Source organism: Stenella coeruleoalba (assembly GCF_951394435.1).
Source record: "Stenella coeruleoalba genome assembly, chromosome: 8".
NCBI classification, from domain to species: domain Eukaryota; kingdom Metazoa; phylum Chordata; class Mammalia; order Artiodactyla; family Delphinidae; genus Stenella; species Stenella coeruleoalba.
Genome location: NC_137154.1, coordinates 54,368,731 through 54,393,810, shown reverse-complemented (window position 1 = coordinate 54,393,810; position 25,080 = coordinate 54,368,731). Strand labels below are relative to the sequence as shown.

The 25,080-nt window shown below is 56.3% G+C and overlaps 1 protein-coding gene across 2 annotated transcripts in view; it reads right to left on the bottom strand.

Moving 5' to 3' along the window:
• Nucleotides 1-1,919: 1,919 nt before the first annotated feature.
• CAPN5 (calpain 5) overlaps nt 1,920-25,080 on the bottom strand; it is a 52,796-nt gene continuing 29,635 nt past the window's right edge. For both annotated transcript variants that reach the window (XM_079928093.1, XM_079928094.1), the window contains exons 4-13: nt 16,173-16,381; nt 12,659-12,851; nt 11,622-11,815; nt 10,859-10,936; nt 9,244-9,439; nt 8,482-8,604; nt 7,145-7,341; nt 6,113-6,228; nt 5,452-5,588; nt 1,920-4,499 (exon numbers count right to left, since the gene is read on the bottom strand). In XM_079928093.1, coding sequence (XP_079784219.1) covers nt 4,317-4,499; nt 5,452-5,588; nt 6,113-6,228; nt 7,145-7,341; nt 8,482-8,604; nt 9,244-9,439; nt 10,859-10,936; nt 11,622-11,815; nt 12,659-12,851; nt 16,173-16,381 — 1,626 coding nt within the window. In that variant the 3' untranslated portion in view covers nt 1,920-4,316. The remainder of the gene's footprint in view (nt 4,500-5,451; nt 5,589-6,112; nt 6,229-7,144; nt 7,342-8,481; nt 8,605-9,243; nt 9,440-10,858; nt 10,937-11,621; nt 11,816-12,658; nt 12,852-16,172; nt 16,382-25,080) is intronic.

The window sequence follows — 25,080 nt, the reverse complement described above, 5'->3', positions numbered from 1 at the left end:
CGACCGGCGTGGGAGCAGGCCCGGAGCCATTCATCCCAGCCTCAGCTGCCTCCTGTCATTTGCAGTAATGCCCACCACCTGCTCTCAGCACCTGGGCAGGAAACCTTGTTCTGATCCCGACTTGGTCACTGATTTGCTGAGTCTTGGCCCCTGCCTGCTGTCTGCCAAGACTGTTTCCTTCTCCGCAAAATGGCTGTTTGAGACTCAGAGCAAAGGACCAGGCGAGGCAGGGCAGGAGGTAGCAAGCCCTGCCTCCTGGCCCTTTCTGCCGCCCTGCCCCCCCCAGCCCCCCACAGACACTGCCCTTGCCCCAGGCCACTTCCCGAGGGCTCACCTCAGATGCGTCCCCCTGAAGTTCATCACTTCGTCGCTGGCCCACAGCTTGTTCTGGGGGCTGGGGCGCGAGAGGCCTGCTGTCGCTAATCATGCAGGGAACCTTCTCAAAGCAGCTGACTGGGAGCAACGCTGCATGTACCAGGGACTCGTGCAAACTGAGGTGGAAAATGCGATTTTACAGTAGGGGAGGAGGGTAGAGAGTGAACAACATGTTCGTTAGTAGCATCAGCGAAGACAGGGACACCGAGGACTCCCTGTTGAGACCTGGCCCTTGCACGTCGTGGCCCTTCGCCTGCAGCGACCCTGGCAGCAGCTCCAGCCACGCAGGCCTCTCTGGGACAGGTTTGGCCAGGGCGGAGGGAGGTACTCTTTTGGAGTCTCTGTAACTGGGTTGTGCCTGCAGGGAAGGGGCCACCTGGCTGCCACCCAAAGGATGGGGTGGGGGACCCAGGGAGGGACCAATGGCCCAACTGCGCCACCTCCCGGGCACAGCTGCCCGACGGCGCCCCCTGGAGGGCAAGGCTGAGCATCCGGCCTCCGCCTGGAGCAGCGGGTGGGAAGCGACGGCGCTGGGACCCAGGCTGTGCCGAGGCTGGGGCTCCCTCTGACCCGACGATCCTGACCCCTGAAGACCCCTGGGTGCTGGCGTGTGCTTGGCTGGGTGCCCATGACCGGAGTTGCTCCTGAACAGTCCCCACTGCTGGACTCCCACCTGCCGTCCGCACTCGATACCTACCACCCCTCTCATCATCTCTTGCTGAGCCGGCCAGACTGGGGGGGCGAGTGGTGTCAGCCTCACACAGATGGAGAGCTGAGGCCCGAAGAGGAAATGGTGCCCCCGGCAGAGTGCAGGTCTGAGCTGCGAAGGATGGGTGGGAGTGGCGCGGGGGTGTGTGGTCCCCTCCAGGTGCTGCACAGCTGCTCAGCACCCAACAGTGGCCAGGCACTACGCTAGGGCGGGCACATCGCTCAGCACATCCTTCCCTCAGTCTTATGAGGAAATCTTGGTCTTAGTGCGTTTACTCTTCCCTCACTCCCCACTCCCAACCCAGCCACCAAGCTCTGTCCACTCTACCTCTGAAATCTCTCTGGTTTCTCCTCCCCGCCACCCCCGCCTTTCTGGCTCGAGTTGCCATCATCTCCCCCTCAACAGCCTCCACTCTGATCCCCTACATCCACCTGTACCCCCATAAGCCCCTCTCCTTTTCGGCTGCCCTTCATGCGGCTGCCCCCCTCTATTCCACAACTGGCTCAGGGCGAGGCCTTCCTGCCCCCAGCAGGCTCAGGGAACACCCAGTAGTCCCACATTGCCTCGCCACTGGTTCTCTGCATGTCTTCCCCACCAGTCTGTACGCTGCCCCGGAGCAGGCACTGTGGCTGCTTCCCCCACCCCCGTGCCTGGGACGGGACTTGGGAAAAGGCCAGGTGAAGGGACAGCCGAATGATGCCAGCACGGTCCCACCAGCCATCGGGGTCCAGCTTCAGCTGTAACTCCTTCACGTGGCTCTCTAAACAGACAGTCACCCAGGCCTGGGAAACATTCCCTTCATTGTCCCATATCCCCAGAGGGACAGACAGACACAGGAAGGCCTTTCTGGAATTGTGGTAACATTTATTCTGAGAACGGAACAGGTCTCCACTCCCCTGACCCTGCGCTCAGCCCTGAGGAGAACGCAGCCCAGCTCGGGGTGCTGTGCAGCAGGGGCCCCACCCATCTGCAAATGGGGACTTGAGGCCCCTGTGGGCTGCCGGGTGCACCAGGCAAACAGAGCGGCTGCTCTCCCCACTCACCCTCCAGTCCCAGCCTGAAAGAGCTCCATCCTCACCTGCCCAGTCCCCAGGGCCTCCGGGGGACCAGGATCCCCACACAGCCAGGAGCCAACCAAGAGGGGCAGGGAGCAAGGGCAGGGCTGTCTGAACCAGTTCTGACAAAATGCCCAGCCCCCAGGCTAAAGCCCACACAGGTCTCCAGCTGGTCCTGGTTTGCCCCCGTAGCCCAGGTGGACATGGCTGAGCAAAGACCCGTGTGTCGGCCCCAGAGGCCCCAAGCTGGCTTATCCGGCCCTCGACACTCCACCCAACTCAGGAGTCTTCCTTTCAAACAGACACTGAGAAGTGGTGATTACATGACTGTATATAGTCTGTACGGATACAAAGATACATAGAGAAAGGGTATTGTTTTGCCCTTATACAGCACTTGCTAGGAAGAGTGCTGACAAACGATAATCACTGGCCCCACTTTGCAGAGGGGGAAATCGAGGCACAGGAGGTTTAAGCAACTTGCTCCTGGTCACACGCAAAGTCCTCACCCTAGGTTCGGGTTCTTGAGGAGAAGTCCCAGCTTTTCGAGAAGGAATCCTTTTGTCCTCCTTGTCATTCAGTTCCTGGCCCCTCCCGTGACCCAGGGCCAGGACACAGGAGCAGAGCCAGCCAGAGCGAGGGGTCAAGAATCCAGCATATCCAGCCAGGTCACTGCACCCCAGAGCCAGATCTGGAGCTGAAAAGGCAGGTTCCCCAAAGGAATTCCCAGCAAGGCCACAGGAATTCCTGATCTTGAACCAACTGGACTTTTTCACTGACAACACCTGGTCTGGAGCCTGAGAAGGGCACAGGGAGATCCAAAGATGGTCACAGCGCCAACACTCTCCAAGAACGCAGTAGGTGCTGGCTTGTAAAACATCCAGGTACAAACCCCCATCTTCTTCATCCACCTCCAGACCTCCTCTGAGAAGGTATGACCTCGCCACGTCCCTCCCCAAGCAGATCAAAATAAAATCAGAGGATCACAGGAACTGGAGCTTAAGAAGAAAAAAGGGTTCTGCCTTTCAGTTTTCCTTTAAAAACCCCTGGTTAAAATTGAGAGTTAAAACGGAAAGAATATAAAACGTTGAGGACTAAAAGGAGAGTTTTGGTCCAGGCAGCAAGAGGGTGATGTCTCCTCGGCTACGCTTTGAGGGGAATGTTGGTGGAAGGGCCTCTGGTCAGACAATGGATTTACCATCTCCTGTCAAGCCCAATGTGCAAACTGATGTCAGCGGGCCTGAGACCACCACTGCAGAGTCCCTGCTCCCGGGAAAAGCCCAGGTCTTGCAGCAGAGGGGGGTGCCTCCTCTCAGGTCTCTCCCCGCCTGGCCCACTACATCAGACACACTCCTTCCCGCGTCAGGGCAGTGGAGGCAGGACGCCCTTCCTCTCCACCCCCTCTCCAGGGACCCTAAACCAGAGGCTGGGAATGCAATCAGAACGTAGAAGGAGAAGGTGGCTGCAGCTCCTCTGGGCGTCTGTATCTGAGAGGACCTGAGAGCAGAGGCGAGGCCCAGGACGGACGCCAGGTCTCCCAGAGCTGCGAGGAGAGGCCCGGCTCCACATGGGGTCTCATGGGCATCGTTTATTCATTTGGCGAATCTCCTTTGAATTAATACCTGATGGGCGGGTGAGTGGATGGGATTCGAGAATGGACAGATGTCACCTGGACATGTCCCAAATTCTAGCCTGGGCAGGAACCCAAGAGCCAAGAGTCCTTTCAAGGTGGCTAGAAAACCAGATGTAGGTGACAAAGAAAGCAAGTCTTGGACACTGGGGCAGGTCTGGGACACAAGGGGCAGGAGTGGGCCTTGGGGATGTGGTAGTTTGTGTGTAAACAAGTGACATCTTCTTGGCACTCCGCTGGCAGACAGCAGGGCCTTGGGAGAAGGTTTTCAACGGATAGAGTCCCTTAGCCATGGTGGCAGTTGGGGTAGGGAGGGCTATTTTAAATCTCAGGCAAGACGACTCCTCTATGAGAAGGGAATGCTTTGGGGTCCTCGGGACGCTGAGGCAAGTGTCTTTGAGAGGGACAGAGACCTCCCAAGGTCACACAGCAAGTCAGTGGAAAAGCTGGGAAAAGGACGCCAGTGTCCCGGCTCCCAGGTTAGTCCCTGGCCTGGCTGGGGACATGCGGATGGTGGTGAGAACTGTGGGTGCAGGTAGACGGGCAGGCGTCAGATGGCCGTGAGGGAGGCACTGCTGAGGATGCGCACAGCAACGGTGCCCGGCAGGTCGCTGGGCTGCTGGCTGTTGCGGTCTCGGAGGTGGAGGGTGTGCAGGGCCTGGAGGTCGTCCGAGCTGGCCTTCAGGTGCACCTGGCCCAGAAACTCATCCTTCAGGACTCGGTAGTTCCAGATCTGGAAGGAGACAGAGGATGGTTGGGGGCCATCTCCAAGACAAGGACTATGGGTCTGAGGGCTGCTGACAGCGGCGGCAGAGCCTTGACTCCCCTTCCTGTGACGCAAGGTGGGCTGAGGAAAAGGAGCCCTGCATCTGCCTCACCGTGGACCTTGGGCAAGGCCATGCCCCTGCCAGAGCCTCAGGCTTCCTCCCATATGTCAAAGCTCCCCTCCATGTATACAGTTAAATCTGTCATTATTAGCTCTGCTGTTGACCTTGGGTGACCTTGGACAAGTGATACACCCCCTGCTCTGGTTTCCCCATCTTCAACATGAGGTTTGGATCAATGGCTCCTAAGGGTCCTTCCAGCCCAAACATCTATGGGTCTGTGATTTGATCCGGAAGGACTCAGTGTTAAAAAACTTGGAAACCCTATAGTAGCTCCCCCAGGATACCCGAGCGTTTGTTTACAGATGGTTTCTCACCGGGAGAGATGCTGGCCTGGACCCCAGGGACAGAGGGCTTCCTGCCAATGAGCTCAGAACTGTGGCCCCCTTGGCCTGAGAGGGGAAGGAAGCCCGTGCCCAGGACCCTGGCTTTCTAATCCCCTGCTCTCAGGCAATAGTCACTCCTACCATCTGCCACCAGGGAAATTTAAGGAACAACTCCCAAGGCTTTGGGGCAAGACTGGCAGAGATGCCCACTGTCCCTGGCCAGCAGTCTGACCCTGCTGTGTCCCACAATCCCTACAGCTAACCCAACTCATCCCACCCCACAGAGGGGACTCTGGGGCACCGGGAGGGGCAGGCAAGAGAATTCCCTAGGCCACACCATGCCAGGGACAGAGTGGGAACCAGAACCCAGTGTTCCTGGGTCCCTGTCAAAGGCCCTGCCACGCTGGGCCCAGCCACTCTGAGTGCGGAAGCATGAGGCGGGGGGCCCAGGAGGGACCCCAGACAGGTGGGTCACCTGCACAGTGATGGGCTGGCTTGGCTTCTTGCGGTAGAAGATGCCTTTCACATCATACTCAGGCGTCGAGGTGCCTTTCTGCACGGCCGAGCGGACTTTGTCCCCCTCACTCTCGATGATCACGTACGAGTTAGCCCCTAGAAAGAGGGAGTGGGCAACGGGGTGAGGGTGGGGCTGGGACAGGCCCCGGATGAGACAGAAGCCTGGGCTCGTGTATTCAGGAGAAGGGAGACCAGAGCCTGGCCAGCTCCCTAACTTCCAGAGACAGGAGGGGGCACACTGGTAATCTCTGGTCTCCAGACCTTTACCCAAGCTGCTCCCCCCGCCCGGAGCACCTTTCTCCCCTACCTTCCTTCACCAGGCTTCACGCCTTAATACCTCCTTAGCCTGGAGAAAGGCCCCCCCCCTCCAAAAAGCCTTCCCTGAGCCCTCCCTCCTAGCTGCCTGTCCCTGCGGCTGACTGCCCTGGCACACTGGAAGCCGCCCGAGGGCAGGAGGCAGAGCGTGTTCTCTATACGCCCAGCTTCATCCCAGGGCTGGGCCCAAAGTGGATGTCAGGATGGGTTTGCTCATTCAATGAGTGAGAGCAGGAGAGCTCTGGAGGCTGTGTCTGTGGCTTGGGAGGGGAGGAGGGCTGGGGGTTTTCTCCAGGCAAGCTCACCTGTTGGGGAGTCCTTGAGACCGGCGGCCCCCAGGACATGCACCTGGGTCACCTGCTGGGGGTAGCCGCACAGGGAGCTCCAGCAGGAGTGAGGAGGCTCATCCAGGCATAGCTCCCTGATGCGGGGCAGAGGAGAAGGGGCGGGAGGTGATGGAGAGGGTCCAGGAAGACGGAAGGTCAGGGGATTCGAGAAGAGTGGGGCGGGGGTCAAGAGCAGCGTTTAGTCCAGACAATGCTTGTCTCGGGCAAACAAAGCCCCATAAGCTTCCCGCTGCCCCATCCCTACCCAAGGGTGCCCCCTCCTCTCCCAAGGGAAAAGCAAGGTACCGAGCATTACTGTGTGCCAAGCACTCTGCTGGGATGTTACAGGTATTGTCTCTAATCCTCACACAGCCCTGGGAGATAAGTGACTGCCACTCTGCCCATTTTACGGATTAGGAAGCATCAGGATCGCTGGGGGAAGGGGCTTGCCCAACACAGCACAGACTGGCGGGACCGAGGTCCGCTAATTCCACAAGCTGCCCCCCCAGTCTGGGACGTGGGCAGGGAGCACCGACTCTGGGCTGCCTAGCAAGGTGGGAGGGCAGTGTGGGACGCCCAGGTCTGCACTGCAGCAGGGATGGGGGTGGTTTCAGGGTCCACCTAGCCGGACTCTGCCACTGGTGGCACGGACTCAGAAACCACCCCCAGCCAACGTCGATCCCCAGTTCTGATCTATAAAATGAAGGGGTCAGGCCTCCCCCCACCCCAGGGTTCAGGAAGAGCAAATGAGCTGAGTGAAAGCTTCTTTGTAAACTGTGAAGCGCTCTGCACACGTGAGCAGCTGCTCCTTCGTGTGGCCAAGAGAGGCTGGGACAGGGGAGGAGAGGAAGGGGAAGAAAGGGGATGGATGCTAATGTCAGGCCAGGGAGGCTGGAGGCCCAGGCTCCATGGCTGAGGACGACACTGAAGATCTCTGGGCTGCAGATTGCGGGCCAGCCTGGTGTGGACCTAGGCCCTGCCAACCCAGGCCCCCAGCCAGTCCCCACGCACCGGCAGTTGGAGGGCACATCAGTGAAGACTCGGAGCAGGAACTCGCCAGTGTGTCCTGGCTCGAAGGTGGTGGGGATGATGACGTAGCGGCCCTCGGGCTGCTCCGTGCGCAGGAAGACACTGCGGGAGTTGATGTAGATGGAGCTGGCGGTCCTGTGCTGCAGGCTGTGCATACGGTACTGGCGGTTCTCCTCCACCTGACGGGGGCAGAGACATCGGGTCACACAGCGCCCCTCACCCCACCCCGCACCCCACATCTCCCCCTCGTTGCCGGAAGAGGCGTATCTACAGAGTCAGAAGTACATGAGAATCTGTCTGCCTAGGGCTGGCGGGGAGGGAGGTGGATGCAACTGGGTGGTGGCGGCTAAAGGGTGCGGGGTTTCTTTTTGGGGTGATGGAAGTGGCCTCAAATTGACTGTGGTGATGGCCGCACAACTCTACAAATACACTTTAAGTGAGCGAGTCATATGGTATGTGAATTATATCTCATAAAGCTACTGAGAGGGGTGGCAATGGGAATCCCCCTGGTGACAATGTCTGCGGGGTTTCTGACATCACAACAGAATCAAGTATCACTATCTGCGCAGGACACAGCATGTGTCCATGAAATGACATCACCAGCTGCCGGGACATGCTGGACAATTCCTGGAATAAGTGCCATGATAAGCTATAGTCACATCAGCGAAGGTCATGTCACGTCAAAGTCACAACGTCAGCACGCAGTGAATGTTCCAACATGCTGACGTGAACAAACGGTTATGATACGACCAGCACATCAAATGCAAGGGCCTCGACTCAAGCCGTGGGCCCAGCACATGCACTTGGTTTCATTAGGTTCTTGGAGTCTGGCAGGCCCACGGCGCCCCGCTACGCTGCGTGTCATCACACACGGGGCGTCACAACGTGTGGAAGGCCTCGGGGCCCAGGCCAGGGGAGTGGCCAGGGGGAAGCCCTCCTGGCTCTGCCCAGGATGCTTCTTCCCAGTGCCCAGCAAGGCTTCCAACTCAGGGGAGCCAGAGCCCTGAGGGAGGAAGCCGTGGGGGGCCCCCCAGAGCCTAGGCCCGACCACCAGCAATCGTCCCCTTCCCCGTCCAAACAGCCTGTGGGTCTGGGCAAGAAGAAATCAGGCTGAGAGCTCCAGTGGGACCAATCCGAGGCAGGCTGGGCCTCTGTGGGGATCGAAACAGGACCTGTGTCACAGCACAACCATGGCATCATCCAATGTGGCCAGGGGGACAGGGGTGATGTCAGAGACCAAAGTGCTCTAGAGTGTTCTCCCCCAGGCCCAGGCAGCCCAAACTCTCCTTACCCAGAGCAGGGGTCCCAGCTGGCCTCACCTTGTAGATGTCAAAGCCAATGGCCAGATTTTCACCCTTGCCATCCCGGCGGGTGGACTGTTTGGGCCGTTGCTGGATGCAGATCAGCACTTCATCTTCTGGCTTTTTGACATCAAAGATGTACTGCGGGTGCAGCAGAGGAAGAGGGGCGCACGGTGAGACCACACCGAAAACGGCTCCCGAAGCTCGGCCCAGAGCTCAGCTGTGTGAACTTGGGCAAATCACGTCACCTCTCCGAGCCTCAGTCCCTCATCTGTGAGATGGGCTGGCAGTGTCCACCCCGCACGTGGGGTGGGAGGACTCGGGGAAACGATGGATGCTCAGCTCCGAGCCTGCATGCAGCTGGTGCTCAATGAGGGCACACCGGGCGTGAGGACCAGGCGGGTGCCAGGGTCATGACCGAGGAGGCCGCAGGGGAGGAGTCCCGTGGGGAGCCAGCCTGGCCAAGTCTCCCCAGAAGGAGCAGCACCATGTGTGAAAACAAGGGGTTTGAGGCCCCAGCTCAGCCTCTAAATACAATGTCCCCGTAACTCTTATCAGGGCGCTCATTAGTCCTCAGAGCCTGCAGGTCATATTGTGAGGTTGCGGGTGACAGGACCTCCCAGACACGCCCATCCAACCCCGCTGTACAAACGGCGCACCGAACCCCACGGAGGTACAGGGATGTACCCGAGGTCGTGCCGGAGTCCGTGGCAGGACGGCGCCGAGGGCCCCACAGTTGCTCAAGGGGTGGGGGCGGGGGGGATCCCCAAGGAGGCCCACCTGCGGGTTCTGGAAGAAGGTGTCCTTGTGGTTGATGCAGCCCCCGCTGCGGTTGTGCAGCGGGTCCTCGTGCCGCGTCCAGGCGCCGCACAGCCGGGCCTCCTCCCACGTCTTGTGGATGCTCAGGTAAGACGTGTTGATCAGACGGCACTTGATGATGTCCGTGAAGTATCGGCACATGTCCTCAAAGGTCATCCTGGGCGTGGCAAGGGGCTGAGCCGCCGGTCTCCCCACCCCACCTCGCCCACCAGCCTGCCCACTCGCCCCACATGCTCTGCGCCACGGCCTACACAGCAAGTGTGGACACGGCATCACACGGACCCTTCACATCTCTTTTGGCCTCAGTCTCCTGCTTTGTAAAACGGGAATAAATCTAATGACAGCTGCCTCCCTCAGAGTCAGTGCAGGAATTAAGCAATGCAATAACAATAAAAGCACGTAATACAACTTCCAGCAGACAGGAGTTGCCAAAGGCTGGCCGTTACAATTATTAATAGTATGAATAACTAATGTGTACAGCCCTCTACAGTTTCCATCCATTGTCATCCACAGCTAGTGGTGGAAACCCCTTGGTAGGCGAGCTGCAGTGGCCAGGATACTGCGACACCTGCAGGAGCCTGGGCGGGGGGAAGGGGAGTGCCCACCCACCTTCAAGTGTGCACATATACGAGAATATGCACATATGCGCATCAAGGGTGAACATATCTGAGAAAGGCCTTAGGAGGAAGCCCTTTCCTGATGAGGGTTTTCTACTGCTATGTTTTAATTCGACTGGCCCCTGAGCCAGACTGGGCAAAGTGGATCTCAGACCAAAAGGCCTGGGGGGCCTCCTGCAGCGGGTCCCCTGACACCTGCAGGAGGGGACCTCCAGGATCACTGCCATCTGCCTCTGGATCTGCCTGGGGCCCTCACAACATCTCCCACACACAGGGTACCCTGTATCCCTCCAGGAAATGGTTCAGTCTCCAAATCAAGTGTCCTGCTGAAGAAAGACACTGAGCCTGGCAAGCAGGGCTAAATGCAGAATGAATGAATGCCGAATGAATGAATGCAGGAGTGAATGAAGGCAGGAGTCACTATCATGCTCTTTAAGCAAGGCTGTTGCCATCCTCCAAGCTCACCTCCTCACCTCCCTGAACTCACTCTTCCCATCCCAAACCCAAGTGTGCTCTCTTGCCTCTGGGCTGGGTCTCTGTCCTCGCCCAAGGGCTCCTCTGCACCCTGAGTCTTAGCTCCTCCAAAGGGCCTCTCCTCTTCCTACCTGCTCTCGGCATCAGGCTGCCAGCAGGCCCTCTGCCCTCTGGTCAATTCCCCACCTGCTGGTACCCTGGCCTACTTGCCGAGGGCTCAGCCCGGGTACCAGAGCAGCCCAGGGTCCCCTGACATGGGCAGTGGAGGCTATGGGGACGAAGGGGTCCATTCTGCCCAATTCACTTTACAGAGGAGCAAACAGGCCCAAAAAGATGCAGTGGCTTATCCGAGGCCACACGGCAAGTTGATGGTGGGGCATTTTTAGAGCCCTGGCTCCCGCCTCCCTGTCCAGCGCCTCCTGCCCGGCACACAGGAGGCTCCCCTCTCAGCCCTGGACATCCGCCCAGGGCAAGAGCACACTCACCAGAACTCGCCGTCATCCTGCACAGTCACACCCAACTTCTCCCGCTCACTCTTGCTTACTTTCTGCCACTCCTCTGAGCTGGGATGTGAGCACAGGGGAGGGAAGAGAGAGGAGTATCAGAGGGACGCCCCCAGGGCCACTCTGGCAAGGGTTAGGAGGCATGAGGGACAGCTCAGCACTAGGCCTCCATCAGTGTGGGTGTAGTTGGGGGCACCCAGGGCCATGCCCAGACCCCTCTCCAGGAAGTACTGTCTGCCCACTCTCTCAGGCAACCGTGGGCTGCCACCATGCCGGGGATCCGGAGGTCTGGGAGCAAAGCTGCAGGCTTGGGGCAAGTGGGGGGACTGACCCTCAGTGAAGGGAGCTCCTTCACTGGGGGCCTAGGCTCTGCTCCTCTCCTGGCCTCACCAGGGCCATTAACCAAGCACAGGGCAGTCACCCCCATTCCCACCCTTGGTGGCCTCCCTCCCTGCTTTCCTCCCCACTCAAGCGCCAAGACTGGTCTCTACATCCCCTATAGGAATCAGCTCATCCCACCTCCAGACCTCTGCCCATGCTGAATCTATCCCCCCACACACATGCCTGCTCCCAAGTAAGTCTTCTCCTAATGTCATCCTCCCCCCAAATCCTTTAAGGCCCAGCCCTGGTGCCACCTCCTCCGGGAAGTCCACCCTGTCCTTGCCCAAGCCCTCGTACCCCGGCCCACCCACCTGGGGTCTTCCCGGTGCCTGCCCCCTGTCCTTGCCCAAGCCCCGGGCCTCACGTGTCACTCCAGGGCCCGTTCCACTCCCGCTCGCCCCAGGGGTTGCGCAGGCGGATCATGTCCAGCTTCTCTGACTTGAAGAAGGCCAGCAGGCCACGGCCCAGGCGCACCTTGCGCACATCAGTGATGGCATACGCATGGCCCTTCACGAGGCCACACGCCAGCCGGGCCTCCATGTCTGCCGCTGTCACTGCCTGTGGGACACAGTTGCTCAGAGGCAGGGCAGGGCAGGGCAGGCTCCACCTGGAGCCAGAGGCCACACCACCCCCTACAGGACGGGGAGGGAATGGCAGCCCCGCACAAAGGGGAGACATCATTCCTCTGAGGTTAGGGACTGACCTCCGCATTCACAGCCCCTTACAAAGCCGGGGAACAGTAGTGGTGGATAAAGGAAGGGACCTGCAGTGGGATCGGCCCAGGGCTGTGTTGGAGTCGACTAGCACTGGCTCAGTTTTGCAATCTGGTTGTTAAAACGTTAGCCTGAAATCAACCACGGTGGGAGTATTTACACCACAGAAGTCAGCAAACCAGGGCTTTTAAATTTTCCAGTCTTTTATCAACATACCACTGGGTCAGCCAAACCTGGGTTCAAATTCTGCCTTCACTGAGTCCCAACTTTCCCACCCAAAACGTGAGCAGTCAATGAAATGAGACGATCGTCTTGAAGAGCCCAGGCCTGTGCCAGCAGGCAGTAGGGGCTCCCTCGCCCTTCCCATCGCCTCGCAACTGTGATGCCTTAAACCTTGGCCAAAGGACCTATCACTCCGTTATGAAAGGGCTGGGAAAGGGGGACGCTAGTTGAACAGTGTGGGCAAGGCCTTTCGTAGTGTAAGGTTAGGGCAGGGGGCCCGAGGCTTGTGCTGTCCAGCACTGGGGAGGGGCTGCAGCCTCTAACTGCTCCCCTCCATGAGGCTGAGGGTCTGGATTTGTGATCCAACCTGGGCAGGGGCTCTCCCTGAAAAGCCAGTCACCTCCCACCCCAATCAGGGTCAGTGAAGGGGAGGGGCCGCCTCTGGGGCTCGGTTCTGTGTTCTCACCTTGATGGAAGCACTGATGAGGCCTCCCCGGCTGTGCACTTTCAACACGCGCTCAAAGAGCTGGTTCCTCTTGGCCTCATCACTGGCAAAGTCACCCTCGGTCAAGTCGATGGGCTCGGAAACCCCACCTGTGAAGTCCACCAGCGCATCCGCTGTGTTGCCTCCATCCAGGGCCTGGTAACAGCCTGCCAGCCTGGAAGCAATGTGGAAAGAACTCCCAGCTCACGTTCCCCAGCCAGTCTAAATCCTTCACCTGATAGGGGAGATTTCTGAGATTCAGAGAGGTCAAGAGAACTGCTAAGGTCACACAGCAGGCCACACAACAGAGCCAACCCAGGTCTCCGGCTCCCAGGCCAACGTCTGTCCCACTGAACCACACCATTTTGTCACTCAAATTCCCCTTGGCCTTCATAGCCCCATCTTCAAAAATTAGCTGTCCAGAAATCCAGCAATTCTTTTCAGAAGTGTTAAAAGTTCCTATGTCTTTTGACATAATTCTGGACGAGTAACATTATTTATAACAATGTAAAACTAGCAATCACCTAAACGTCTAGCAACAGAGAACTGGTTTTAAAAGCTAATGTTGCATCTCAAGCAGCCATTGAAGAAAACACTGTAAAGGAATTCCTACTGCAGGGAAAATGCTAGTGCCTGCTTGTTACATTTGAAAAGGCAATACAGCCGGACTCCAATTATGTCTAAAATGTATGCAATAGTTCATTTCAAGAAGATTAAGCATCTACTCTGTGCAATAGAGCAGGTGCTAGGACACAGCTGTGGCTCCTTATTTAAATGTTAGGAGAAAGGTTGGGGTCTTAAAGGCAGAGTGCCAAATGTGAACATGAGAAGCAGAATGGGATCTATGACAAAATACCATTTCCATAAATTGAAAATATGCGCCCACAAAACACCAGCACAGGTTTTGCAAGGTAACCTACAAACAAAAGAGCCATCAAAGATGTTAAAAGAGCTGCCAGTGGTGGGGGAGGGTGCAGGGAGAGCAAAGGGCAGAAATGGAAGACATGGAGAGGGGGTGGGGCCTTGAGGGGACAATGTCCTGCTGTCCGGAACAGAGGAGCTGCCCCATTAACCCAGATGGCCCAAAACAGGGAAGGGGTGAACAGCAACCTGGGAGAATATGCAGGAGTTTAGGAGAGGTTTATTATCCTCTGCATGGTTTCCTATATTTTCTGGATTTCCTATAACAGACATGCATTCTTTTTATAATTTTAAAAGTAAATAATTAAAAACAACAACAACAACAACAAGCATAACTGGTGCAGCCCCTGTGTGAAAACAGTTTGGTGGTTTCTCAAAAATGTAAACACAGAACTACCATACGACCCACCAATTCACTCCTAGGTATATATTCCAAAGAACTAAAAGGAGACATTCAAACAGGTACCTGCACATCAGTGTTCATAGCCACATTATTCATAATAGCAAGCAGGTGGAAACAGTTTACCCGAGTGTCCATCGACAGATGAATGAATAAACAAAATGTGGCACACACATACAATGGAATACCATTCAGCCGTAAACAGGAACGGAATTTTGATACATGCTACAACATGGAAGGACCTTGAAAACACTACGCTAATTGAAATAAGGCAGACACAGAAGGACAAATAGTCCACTTACATGAGTTACCTGGAATAGGAAAATTCATAGAGACAAAAAGCAGAATGGAAGTTCCCAGGGTTGGGAGAAGGGAGAAAGAGGGAGTTATTGTTTAGTGGGTAACAGAATTTATGTTGGGGATGATGAAAAGTATCATCATCTATACTGGATATAGACAGTGGTGATGGGTACAAAGCATTGTGAATGTAATTGATGCTACTGAATCCTACACTTACACATGGTCAAAATGATAAATATTATATTTTGGACAATTTTTTAAAATAATAAAAATTTTACTTAAAAGAAAAAAAAAAAAAAGAGCTAGCCCGCTGAGTCACTGAGTGGGTCTCCCAGAGCGGGAGGAGAGGAGCCTGCACCGAGGACCATGGTGACCAACTGACCACCAGGGGGCGGGTTTCGCTTTCTTAGGACTAAAAATGGAATCTGCCGACATGTTTTCATGGGTTTGTTTTTCAATTTTATTTTATTTTTTTATATAGCAGGTTCTTATTAGTTATCTATTTTATACATATTAGTGTATACATGTCAATCCCAATCTCCCAATTCATCCCACCACCACCCCAGCCCCCGGCACTTTCCCCCCTTGGTGTCCATATGTTTGTTCTCTACATCTGTGTCTCTGTCTCTGCCCTGCAAACCAGTTCATCTGTACCATTTCTCTAGGTTCCACATATATGCATTAATACATGATATTTGTTTTTCTCTTTCTGACTTACCTCACTCTGTATGACAGTCTCTAGATCCATCCATGTCTCTACAAATGACCCAATTTCGTTCCTTTTTATGGCTCAGTAATATTCCATTGTATACATGTACCACACCTTCTTTATCCATTCATCTATCGATGGGCACTTAGGTTGCTTCCATGACCTGGCTATTGTAAATAGTGCTGCAATGAACATTGGGGTGCATGTGTCTTTCTGAATTATGGTTTTCTCTGGGTATATGCCCAGTAGTGGGATTGCTGGGTCATATGGTAATTCTATTTTTAGTTTTTTAAGGAACCCCATACTGTTCTCCACAGTGGCTGTATCAATTTACATTCCCACCAACAGTGCAAGACGGTTCCATGGGTTTGTTTTTGATGATGGAGTTTTTGTTTTTCCTTTTACACACACACACACACACACACACACACACACACAGACACACACCACACTATCCAAGGAGAGTGACAAACAGGCCTGAGAGGAAGAATCAAGGAGAGGCTCCCACAGAGCTGGTCTCTGACCCCACTGGCCCTCCTGCGCCAGGCCTGCACCTGTCCTGCAGGGGCCTGGGCAGGTCACTCTGCCCCAAAGCCCTCCACAGCTCAGCAAACCTTTGCTCATGCCCATGCTGGGAACCCAGGGCCTGGCACAGAGCAGGACGAGGGGCAGCAAAGATAGAATGGCTGGACAGTCAGGTAGACAGACCAGTGGGTGGGTGAAGGGGAGGCCCAGCCAGCAGGAAAGGCAGGGGTTTGTCCCAACCTCCTCGACCAGCCCAGGCTCGGAGACACCACATGCCCAGCAAGGCCTCCAGGGACGGCTCAGCAACTTGGATCTTTGGAAAAGAACCATCGACCTGAATATGGTTGCTGGCTCTGCCCCCGGCTACCTGCAGGACACCTGCCTGGGCCTCCATCTTCCCAGGTGGAAGCGGGCTTCCCTATGTGGGCGGGTTGTGGGGACCTGACACCAGGTACCCAGAGGCCCTGCAGTCCAGGCCTGCACCACACCCGGCTGTGCTCTGGGTGCCGGGCTCTGAGTTCGCTGTGTGTGTTTGCACCTGCCCCTCACCTCTCTGTGCCTGGAGCCCCAGCTAGAGGAACACCCGCACAGAGCCCAAGAGCAGTTCCACCCCAGCCTGGCCGCCCGACCCTGGCACCTACTTGGCGTAGGCCTTCTCCACCAGGGCACACCAGAACTCATTGCGGGAGCTGGAGTGGCAGTAGATGAGCTGGTTGTTGACTGTGGGCAGCCGGTCATCGATGACCACGTCCACCCACTCCCCGAAGCGCCAGAAATGGAAGTGAAAGATGCCCACGTAGGTGTTGGGCTTCTCGGGGTCCCACTCCTGCTCCTTCCAGTCTGGGATGACCTGGACGGGGAGGGGGACAGGATGGGACACACTGAGGGTCACGGCTGGCTTCCTGAGGAAGTGGGGCTGCATGCCTCCAGGGAATCAAATGGAAAGGAATACTGGGTTCAATTCCCATCTCTGCCATGAACCAGTATGGGACTTGGGCAAATCCTTCTCATCTCCGGGCCTCAGTTTCCCCATCCCTGAAGGGGTTGGAGGCCCCCTGAGGCTCCTCCCAGCTCTGTCATTCTAAGATTCTATGAGCTTCCCCTTCCCTTCCTCATGCCTCCATCTGCATCCTCCCCCTCAGAAATATAGCACATGCACCCAAGTTCCCGCCTGGTCAGTGGTGCCACCCTGCCCCCTGCCCTGCCCGAGCCAGAAGTCGGCAGCCATGCCGGCCTCCCCACTTTCCCTCTCTCCATGCAATCTGAGCTCCCACATTCTGCTAAAATGCATCTCCTCCTCTCCAGCCCCCCGGCACCACCCTGGCCCGGTCCCCCATCTCCTCGCCCCGGGACACTAACAGCATCAGCAACCACATCTGCTCTTGCCCCACACAGCAGCAGAGTGATCTTTCTGATCAGGTCCCCTGGAAAATAAAGCCCAAACCCTTAATATGCTCTGTCCTCAGGCTCGTGTCTCTACCCTCACCCACCCCAGCCTCCACCTACTGCGCCCTGCTCCAGGCTCTTTCTCTGGTCAGGAACTCTGCACCTGCTCTTCCTGCAGCTGACTCTCACTTGTCCTTTAGGGCCTACCCTCCTCCTCCAGGAAGCCCTCCTTGACTCCTCAGACTAGGCCAGGACCCCTGTCCATCCAACTCACGGCCCCTGGCACTTCTCCTCTGAGACACTCTCCCCAGTTATAATTACACAAGTGTGTGACATTGTGTTCAGTGCTGATACTGTCACTGGAATGTCAACTCTCTTAGGGCAGAGACACGTCAGTCTTGGTCACTGCTATCCACCCAGCACCTAGTCCAGGGCCTGGCTCAGAGAGGGTCCTCAATAAACATGTGTTAACTGAATGAATAAATTCACAGGCATCCACTGGGACTCTTAATAAAATTGATTATTTATGGAGCATCTTGGAAATGCCAGATACCAAGCCTGTGACTGCAATGGGTTATCTCGGTTCAATTCACACAACCACCCCATGAAATTACTAATATATCCATCCTTACTTTACAGATGAGAACATCAAGGCTCAGAGAGGGCAAGTAACTTGTCCAGGATCACACAGCTAGAAAATATACACATTCTTTGGAGGCAGGCAGACCTGGGTTTGAAGCCAGGATTCAAACGCAGGTCTGTCTGCCTCCAAATAAGGAGTTCTTTATCAGTGTGGACCACTCTGCACCCAGCCCCACACTGGCACTGAGGACCCAGATGATTCAGACATGGTCCCTGCCCTCGGGAGGCTCCCAGTCTGGTGGGAGAGGTAGGCACACAGGCAAGTGCTGAGGCTGACACGGGGTACATGCGGGGCCATGGAGAGAAGGGAGTGGTGGGCCTGACCCTGGAGAACAAGCAGTAGCTTCTGAGCAGGTGTCCTGAGAGCTGGCAGTGGGCATCGCCCCAGCAGACGAGGACAAACAGAAGAATTTGGGGCAGCAGGAGGTGGGGAGGCAGGGGAAGAAAAAACCCTCACCCTGCTGAGTCAGGGGGACCTGCTGGCCCTTTCGGGCAAGGACCCAGAGGAGCCAAACCCCATCAAGACCAGAAGAACCATCTTCTAGAAGAAAATCACTCCCAGGTATGGGGGAGGGCACGCAGGCAATCCGCCTGAGGAGCCAGAGATGTATCAGGAGGCGGTAAACCCCAAGGTCCGGAGCAGCCTGGGCACAGAGACTTCAGCCATAGCCATTCCCAGCCCCACCCTCATTAAGGATGCTTCTGTTTACACGCCTCCAACCATCAACAGGGATGCCGGCAAAGAGAAATGCTCCCTAGTGGGACATTCGGGACCAAGACAATGAAAATGATAAGCACAGTGAGAGGCGCTACAGCCACTAATGGAGCCCAGCTAAGTGCCGAAGCGCCTGAACCCTCAGGGCTGTCTTCTGAGGGGTAGGGCAGGAAGTCGCTGCAGAAGCCCACCTACAGGCGCCAGTGAGGGAGGCAGGATTCACACTCAGGGCTTCAGAGCCTGACACAGAGTCTAGAACCCAGCAAGGGCTGATTACTAGCTGGTCCCTTTTCAGTGAACTGGGTGTCCTTTCTCAGTGAAAACTCCCAGGCCGGCCTCTGCCCTGACCCCTGGCAGGTTCCCTGACACTTGATTTCAGGACAGAAAAGTGTATCAAAAATGGGGTACAGGGACCTCCCTGGTGGCGCAGTGGTTAAGAATCCGCCTGCCAGTGCAGGGGACACGGGTTCGAGCCCTGGTCCAGGCAGATCCCCCATGCCATGGAGCAACTAAGCCCGTGTGTCACAACTACAGAGCCTACACTCTAGAGTCCAAGAGCCACAACTATTGAGGCCATGTGCCACAACTACTGAAGCCGCACGCCTAGAGCCCGTGCTCTGCAACAAGAGAAGCCGGCCAGTGAGAAGCCCGCGCACCGCAATGAAGAGTAGCCCCTGCTCGCAGCAACTAGAGAAAGCCCGTGCGCAGCAGTGAAGACTCAACGCAGCCAAAAATAAATAAATAAATTTATTTTGCAAAAAAGGGGGTACATGCAGGGGCACAGAGCAATGGAGAGTCGGAAGCTGGGAACACTGGCCTGGCCACTGCACCCTCCTCCACTCCTCCCTGCTCTGAAAGCTCTGGATTGCACGGGATGTAGAAGAAGGATGGGGGAGGAGGGAGGGAAGAAGAGGAGCCCTCGCAGGAGCTGGGAGGTACCACTGGGGCCACGGGAGGATCATTAAACCCAGGGCTTGGCTCTGAACCCTCTGTTACTCAAAAGGCAGCTAATGAGGCTCCAGGGCCTGTGATAAGAGTCAGCGATCTCCATGGGCCTCAATTTCCCTCCCACACCACAGCCCTTCAAGGAAGCCCTTCAAGGAAGCCCCAGGCCAGCCTTCTCACCCCTCAGCCCCTCTCTGCTGCCAGCCAGGGTACCAAGCGAGAGGAAGCAGTCTGTCCAGGGAGGTGTGCTCCCACGGGCACACAAACCAGACACCCTCCACACCACATCCGGTCATGCCAGAAATCAAGGAATCAACCAGAGGATTCAGGACCAATCTGAAGAGGCTCCCACTAGCCAAAGGCGGGCCAATCTGAGCAGCAGTAAAGGATAATGACAGTGATGAATGAAAACACATCCGATATGTTCAAATCCATGAGACCATGATGATATTAACACAAACAAATAATTAGTCACTATTGGAGGGTGGCAGGGAAACAACTCATTTTTTTGAAACTGGAAATCGAAAGAAAAAAAAAAATCAAAGACTTAACCTGACTTTTCTATACAAACTGTGCCATAGAGTGACCAAGAGCAGATGAAGGGAGGTTTTTATCTGGTGATGAATTCCATCTAAGAAGTGAGAAGAAATTAGAATATTAGACTACTATTCTTTTTTTTTTTAAATATATTTATTTATTTATTTTTGGCTGCGTTGGGTCTTCGTTGCTGTGTGTGCGGGCTTTCTCTAGTTGCGGCGAGCGGGGGGCTACTCTTCATTGTGGTGGGCGGGCTTCTCATCGTGGTGGCTTCTCTTGTTGCGGAGCACAGGCTCTAGGCGCACGGGCTTCAGTAGTTGCAGCACAAGGGCTCAGTACTTGTGGCTCGCGGGCTCTAGAGTGCAGGCTCAGTAGTTGTGGCGCACGGGCTTATTTGCTCCGCGGCATGTGGGATCTTCCCGGACCAGGGCTTGAACCCGTGTCCCCTGCTTTGGCAGGTGGATTCTTAACCACAGCGCCACCAGGGAAGTCCTAGACTCCTATTCTTTTGCAACCACTGACAAATAATGGATTTAGGTAATCATGGCTTCTAACATCGATTTAGGATCACCGATGGTTCCTATGTCACAAAAAAGAGACAACCCGACATTATGTACCTCCTGAGACAACTTCGCCTATGAAGCAGTTGTGCAAAAAAAATTGTGCCGCATCTTATGAAGCCTCCAGAGGTGAGTGCTACCTCACAGGAAACTCAGGGCACAGACAAATATTAATCAACACCATGAAAAAGAAGCCTGCAAAATCCAGATGGTTGGAAACTCCCAGGACAAATGACTGGCTTCTTCAGCAACTAGATTGCAAGGGAAAAAATGAAAAGATGAAGGGGAACCAACGGACTGCAGTAATGGACCTTTGGATCTGATTCAAACAAACTGTAAAACATACATATAAGCATTTGTGACCCAGAGTGGAAACCAGAACATTTACTGGGTATTTGATGATATTAAGGAATTATTATAAAGTGATTTTAGTTATGTTAAGATATTATGGTTCTGGGTTTTGAATGAGTCCTTATCGTTCAGAGATACATCCAGAAATATTTACAGATGAAATGACATGCCGCCTGGGGGGAGCGGGGTTGTAGAGGAAACAAGAGCAACCACGAGTTGGCAGTGGTTGAGGTGGAGGGATGGGTCCAAGGGCTCACTAGGCTGTCTCTCTCCTCTCGCGAGACTACAGTTGAAAAGCCCCATCGCCAGGGACACTAGCTCCCTGGCCCGGCATTCAAAGCCCTGCGGGCAGCTCTCAGCTTCACCCCTGAACACTGCCTCTCTCAGGCCCTATAGGAATCTACAGCCCGTGATGCCTCAGGCCACCTCAGCTTTGCACGGGTGGCTCCCTCTGCCGGCCTCATCCCGTCCCTGTCCCTCCGGGGCCAGCTGAGCAGCAGCTTGCAGGGTCCTCCTGACCCCACCCTCCCCTTGGGCGCCGTCCGGCAGCCCCTCCCCCAAGCTCCTGCTCCGATCCCCACCGCCCGGCACAGGGCCAGGGCCAGCTCCACAGCTGGCTGAGTCTTTCTGGGAGGAAAATCCCCAAATGCCGGCCGCAGCGAGGGCCTGGACAGCTGGTGAGCTTGTACACACTACTGGTGTGAAAGGAAAATACAAATGGAGTCAGTTTTACTAAGACAGCGCTCTAAAACGGAGCTGGGAGGCCACTGAGAAAGTGTGATTTCTGCACGTCGTCACCTGCACGGAATCTGAACTTTGACCACTTCTTGTCTTAACGCAGCCATCCAGAACGTTTGCCCCGTGTTCCAGAAACTCAAGATATTTATTGGATCCTTACCCTAAAATAACTCTTGACAGCCTCAAGGACACATATTTCCTTTAACGACCTTATGGCTTTTGCCTTTACAAGCCCGACTTTTTCTTCCCTGGAACGCTCTTTGGTTCTACCTGAATCTGTGTCTCCCCCGTTGCAATCCCTAAGACCTGCAAATAAAGCTCCTTGTCCTCTGTAGCCTTGATACTGATTGTCGTTTGATGCTGGACATCAATTTACCAACCTCGGTGTGTGGCTGGGACTTAAGCTTCGACTAGGCCACCTCTCGGAGCCTCAGTGTCTCCGCATCTACCTACCTTCCCTCCAAGGCTGTTGTGGGAACGAAGGTGGAGAACGGCCTTGGCTGTACTGCATCGACTGTGGAGGGCTGTGCACACATGAGGGGTCGTCCCTGCTGGTGTGTGGAGTACATGGTGTGTGCAAACCTCGGGGGGACCTGGTCCACCTCCCTCCCAAGAGGAGAAAGGAAAACCTTAACGACAGTCCACTGTGCAGATGGGAAAAACAGGCCTGAAGGGGCTGAGGCACCTCCTTGGGCTGACCGGGCAGTGAGGCAAGAACTCCGGGATTTGGAGCCCCTCGTGCGCCCATTAACAGCCACCCACTGCAGAATCACCCAGAAACCTCAGAGTCCCACTGATGGGTGTGCCACAGTACTCCCTGGTGCCCCAGCACCTGGAGCACCCCCTCGGTGCTCTCCCTCAGGGACTCCCACCCAGACCCAAGTGGCTGGGCTCAAATCCTGCTGGGACCCTGGGCAAGTGAGTGAACGCCTGTGTGTGAGTGTGTGCACAGAAGCATGCATGTGTACGTGCAAGTGTGTGTGTGTGTGTCTGTCCGTGTGGCAGAGAGGGAGCTTCCCACACATTTCTGCTTGGGACCCCAGAGGGCCAGCCAGGAGCATTTCTAAACAAGGCCAGCAGGGCTGCAGGCTGAGGGGCTACAGTGGAGTTTCCTGTGCTACCCAAGCTGGGTGAGGTGAGCCACAGTTCTCTCCAGATCCTCAGAACAAGAGGGTCCCTGGTTCTGAGCATCTGGTTTCTCAGTTCTCAGCTTCTGATTCCAAGAGTCTCAAATTCCCGAGTTTCAGACGCCACGGCTGGAAGAAGCCAGGAAGATTGGGCAATCCCCACCCCCAGCCCCTTGGGAGAGGAGCGCCTCCAGCCCACCACCTGGAGCGTGGGGTGCTGACACACCTGCAGGGGGCCCCGGGATCCCTGTCCACAAGGAGTGAGCACAGCCAGACGCTCAGAGACCCGGGCGGCCCCTCGGGCTAGGCTCCCAGGCTCGACTGTGAGGGCTTAAGGTTCCCTCAGCTGGGCCCTTCCAAGCCTGGTAATGGTGAGGAGAATCCACTCCCCCATGACCACTCTCTCCAACCACAGAGCCAGGCCTGGACCCTGCCTATCCCTCCAGCCCACACTGCCTGCTGCCCTAAGCACTGGCTGCTGTGTTGCCTCAAGCCACTCCCTACACCTCTCTGAACCCTACACTCTTCCTTAGTAAGTAGGTTCTCCTAACACCCTCCTCTCAGAATCACGGTGCAAAGTGAGACACTGTGTCTACAGCGACTGGGAAAGTACAAGGAGGAAATCCAGAGAGGAAGCCCGTGTGCCTCTCAGGAAGCTCAGTGCTTCACTAGCTTTAAGTCATTTCATCTTCCCAGTGACCCGATGAGGAAAGAACCATTACTATCCCCACCGACAGATGAGCAAACAGGCTCCGAGAGGCTGCTCAGGGTCACGCGGGTGGTGGCTGGCGGCAGCGCCAGGCTGGGTCCCTCACACTACCGTACACTGGCTCAGTGGGAGGCAGGAGCTCAGGAAACGGCGGGTCTCTCTGCTCGGTGGTTTCTCACAGGTTCCGTGGACAGCAGGTCCTCATTTCCCATTCCCTGCACTCCCCCCGACCCAGTCTCAGGAGCAGAACCAGGCCTTCTACTGCTGTCCTCAGGGTGGGAAGCCTGGGTTCCCGTCTCTGTTCCGCCCACCCCTCCCAGAAGTACCTTCAGGAGTGGATGGAGGCTGGGGCTGGAGGGCAGGGCTTGGGGAAGGGAAATGAGGCGGCAGCAGCTGCTCTGGGCAGGGCTCTGGGGTGGAGGAAGACGGGATGCGAGACCTGCCCAGGGAGCTGTTCCCAAGCAAAGCCCCAAGAGCGGCCTTGGAAGCGGGGCCTGCCCTTGTCTCGGGGGAGAAGCCGGCCTTGCCCGGGCCTGAGCCCTCAGATGGGATGGGGGCATCGGCCCTTCCCATCCCAGGGGGCCAGGGTCATGGGGTCGAAGGTCCACAGACCCAGAGCTTGATCCACGTGCACCCCATCGCCGGCCCCTCCACACACCCTCTGTGACTTCGAGCCGGCAGCCTCCTCCCCGGGCCTCTGTTGTCACCGTCCACAAATTGAGTGAGGGTCAGGGTCAGGGTCAGGTGGGGCACTAAGGCGACATGGTGACATGGGTCTTCTCTGGTCAGTGGGGCAGGGCTGCAAGGGGCTTCCGAGAACCAGGCTGTTCCCTTTAGAAGGTCTGAGGCTGGGAGAGGGTCAGGGGCTGCCTGAGGACATACAGCATGTTAGGGAAATCGGGGCACAGGCCTGATCCCACCCCACCTCTCAGTCACTCCCCTGTCCCGTCTGCCTCCTGCCCGGCCACCCTGCAAGGGAGGGAGACTCCAGATTGAGCACGGCTTGGTGGGTCCCCACCATCCCCTGTGGGCCCCAAGTGTCTCCCCGAGGCCTCAGCATGGCTCTCTCCATGCCTCATACAGAGGCTGGTCTGGGGGCCACTGGAGAAAAAACTGTCAGGGCTGTTGGTTCCTGGCTGGGTGTCAGGGGACCTAGTTTCAAACCCCATGCTGATGTCTGACCTTGGGCCAGTCACCACCTGCTCTGGGCCTCAGCCCTGAAAGCGGCAGGAGGAGGGGGCAGGGGTGTGCAGGGGGCCCAGGGAGGGGTGGCTCCTGGGAAGAGAACACATACCACGAGGCGGGGACACACAGGCTTTACCGGGGACACGCAGTGAGCACGGCAGGGGCACTCACATGCCCGCACAGAGCAGACGCGCTGGGGAGCGGATACAAGCCGTCTGCAGCCAGAGGGGCCCCAGAGCTGCAGGGAGGGGTCAAGCAGAGAGGCAGAAGGACAGGGCCATCCACAGGGCTCTAGCCTCCAGGCTCCCCCGGAGTCAGCAGAGAAGCAGGCAGGAATCCAAGCATGTCCCGGAACAGACACCTGAGCTTCAGGTTAGAAAGGACCATCGCTCACACCACGGCCAAATCTCCCACTGAAGAATCGACTCCAACTGCTTCTGCTTGCCTGCCTCCAAAGTGGGGGCCTGCCCTCCCGGCAGCCCTGGCCACTAGGGTTGGCTCTGACCCTCCATCTCTCAGTGCCTCTGCTCCCAGGGCCCTGCAGCCCCCCGATGGCTCTGCTTCACGAGGGAAACGTCACGGGCACGTCCCTGACACAAAACAGGGCTGACCTGGAGACACGGTGTCGAGGGCGCTTCCTGAGGTGCCCTCGGT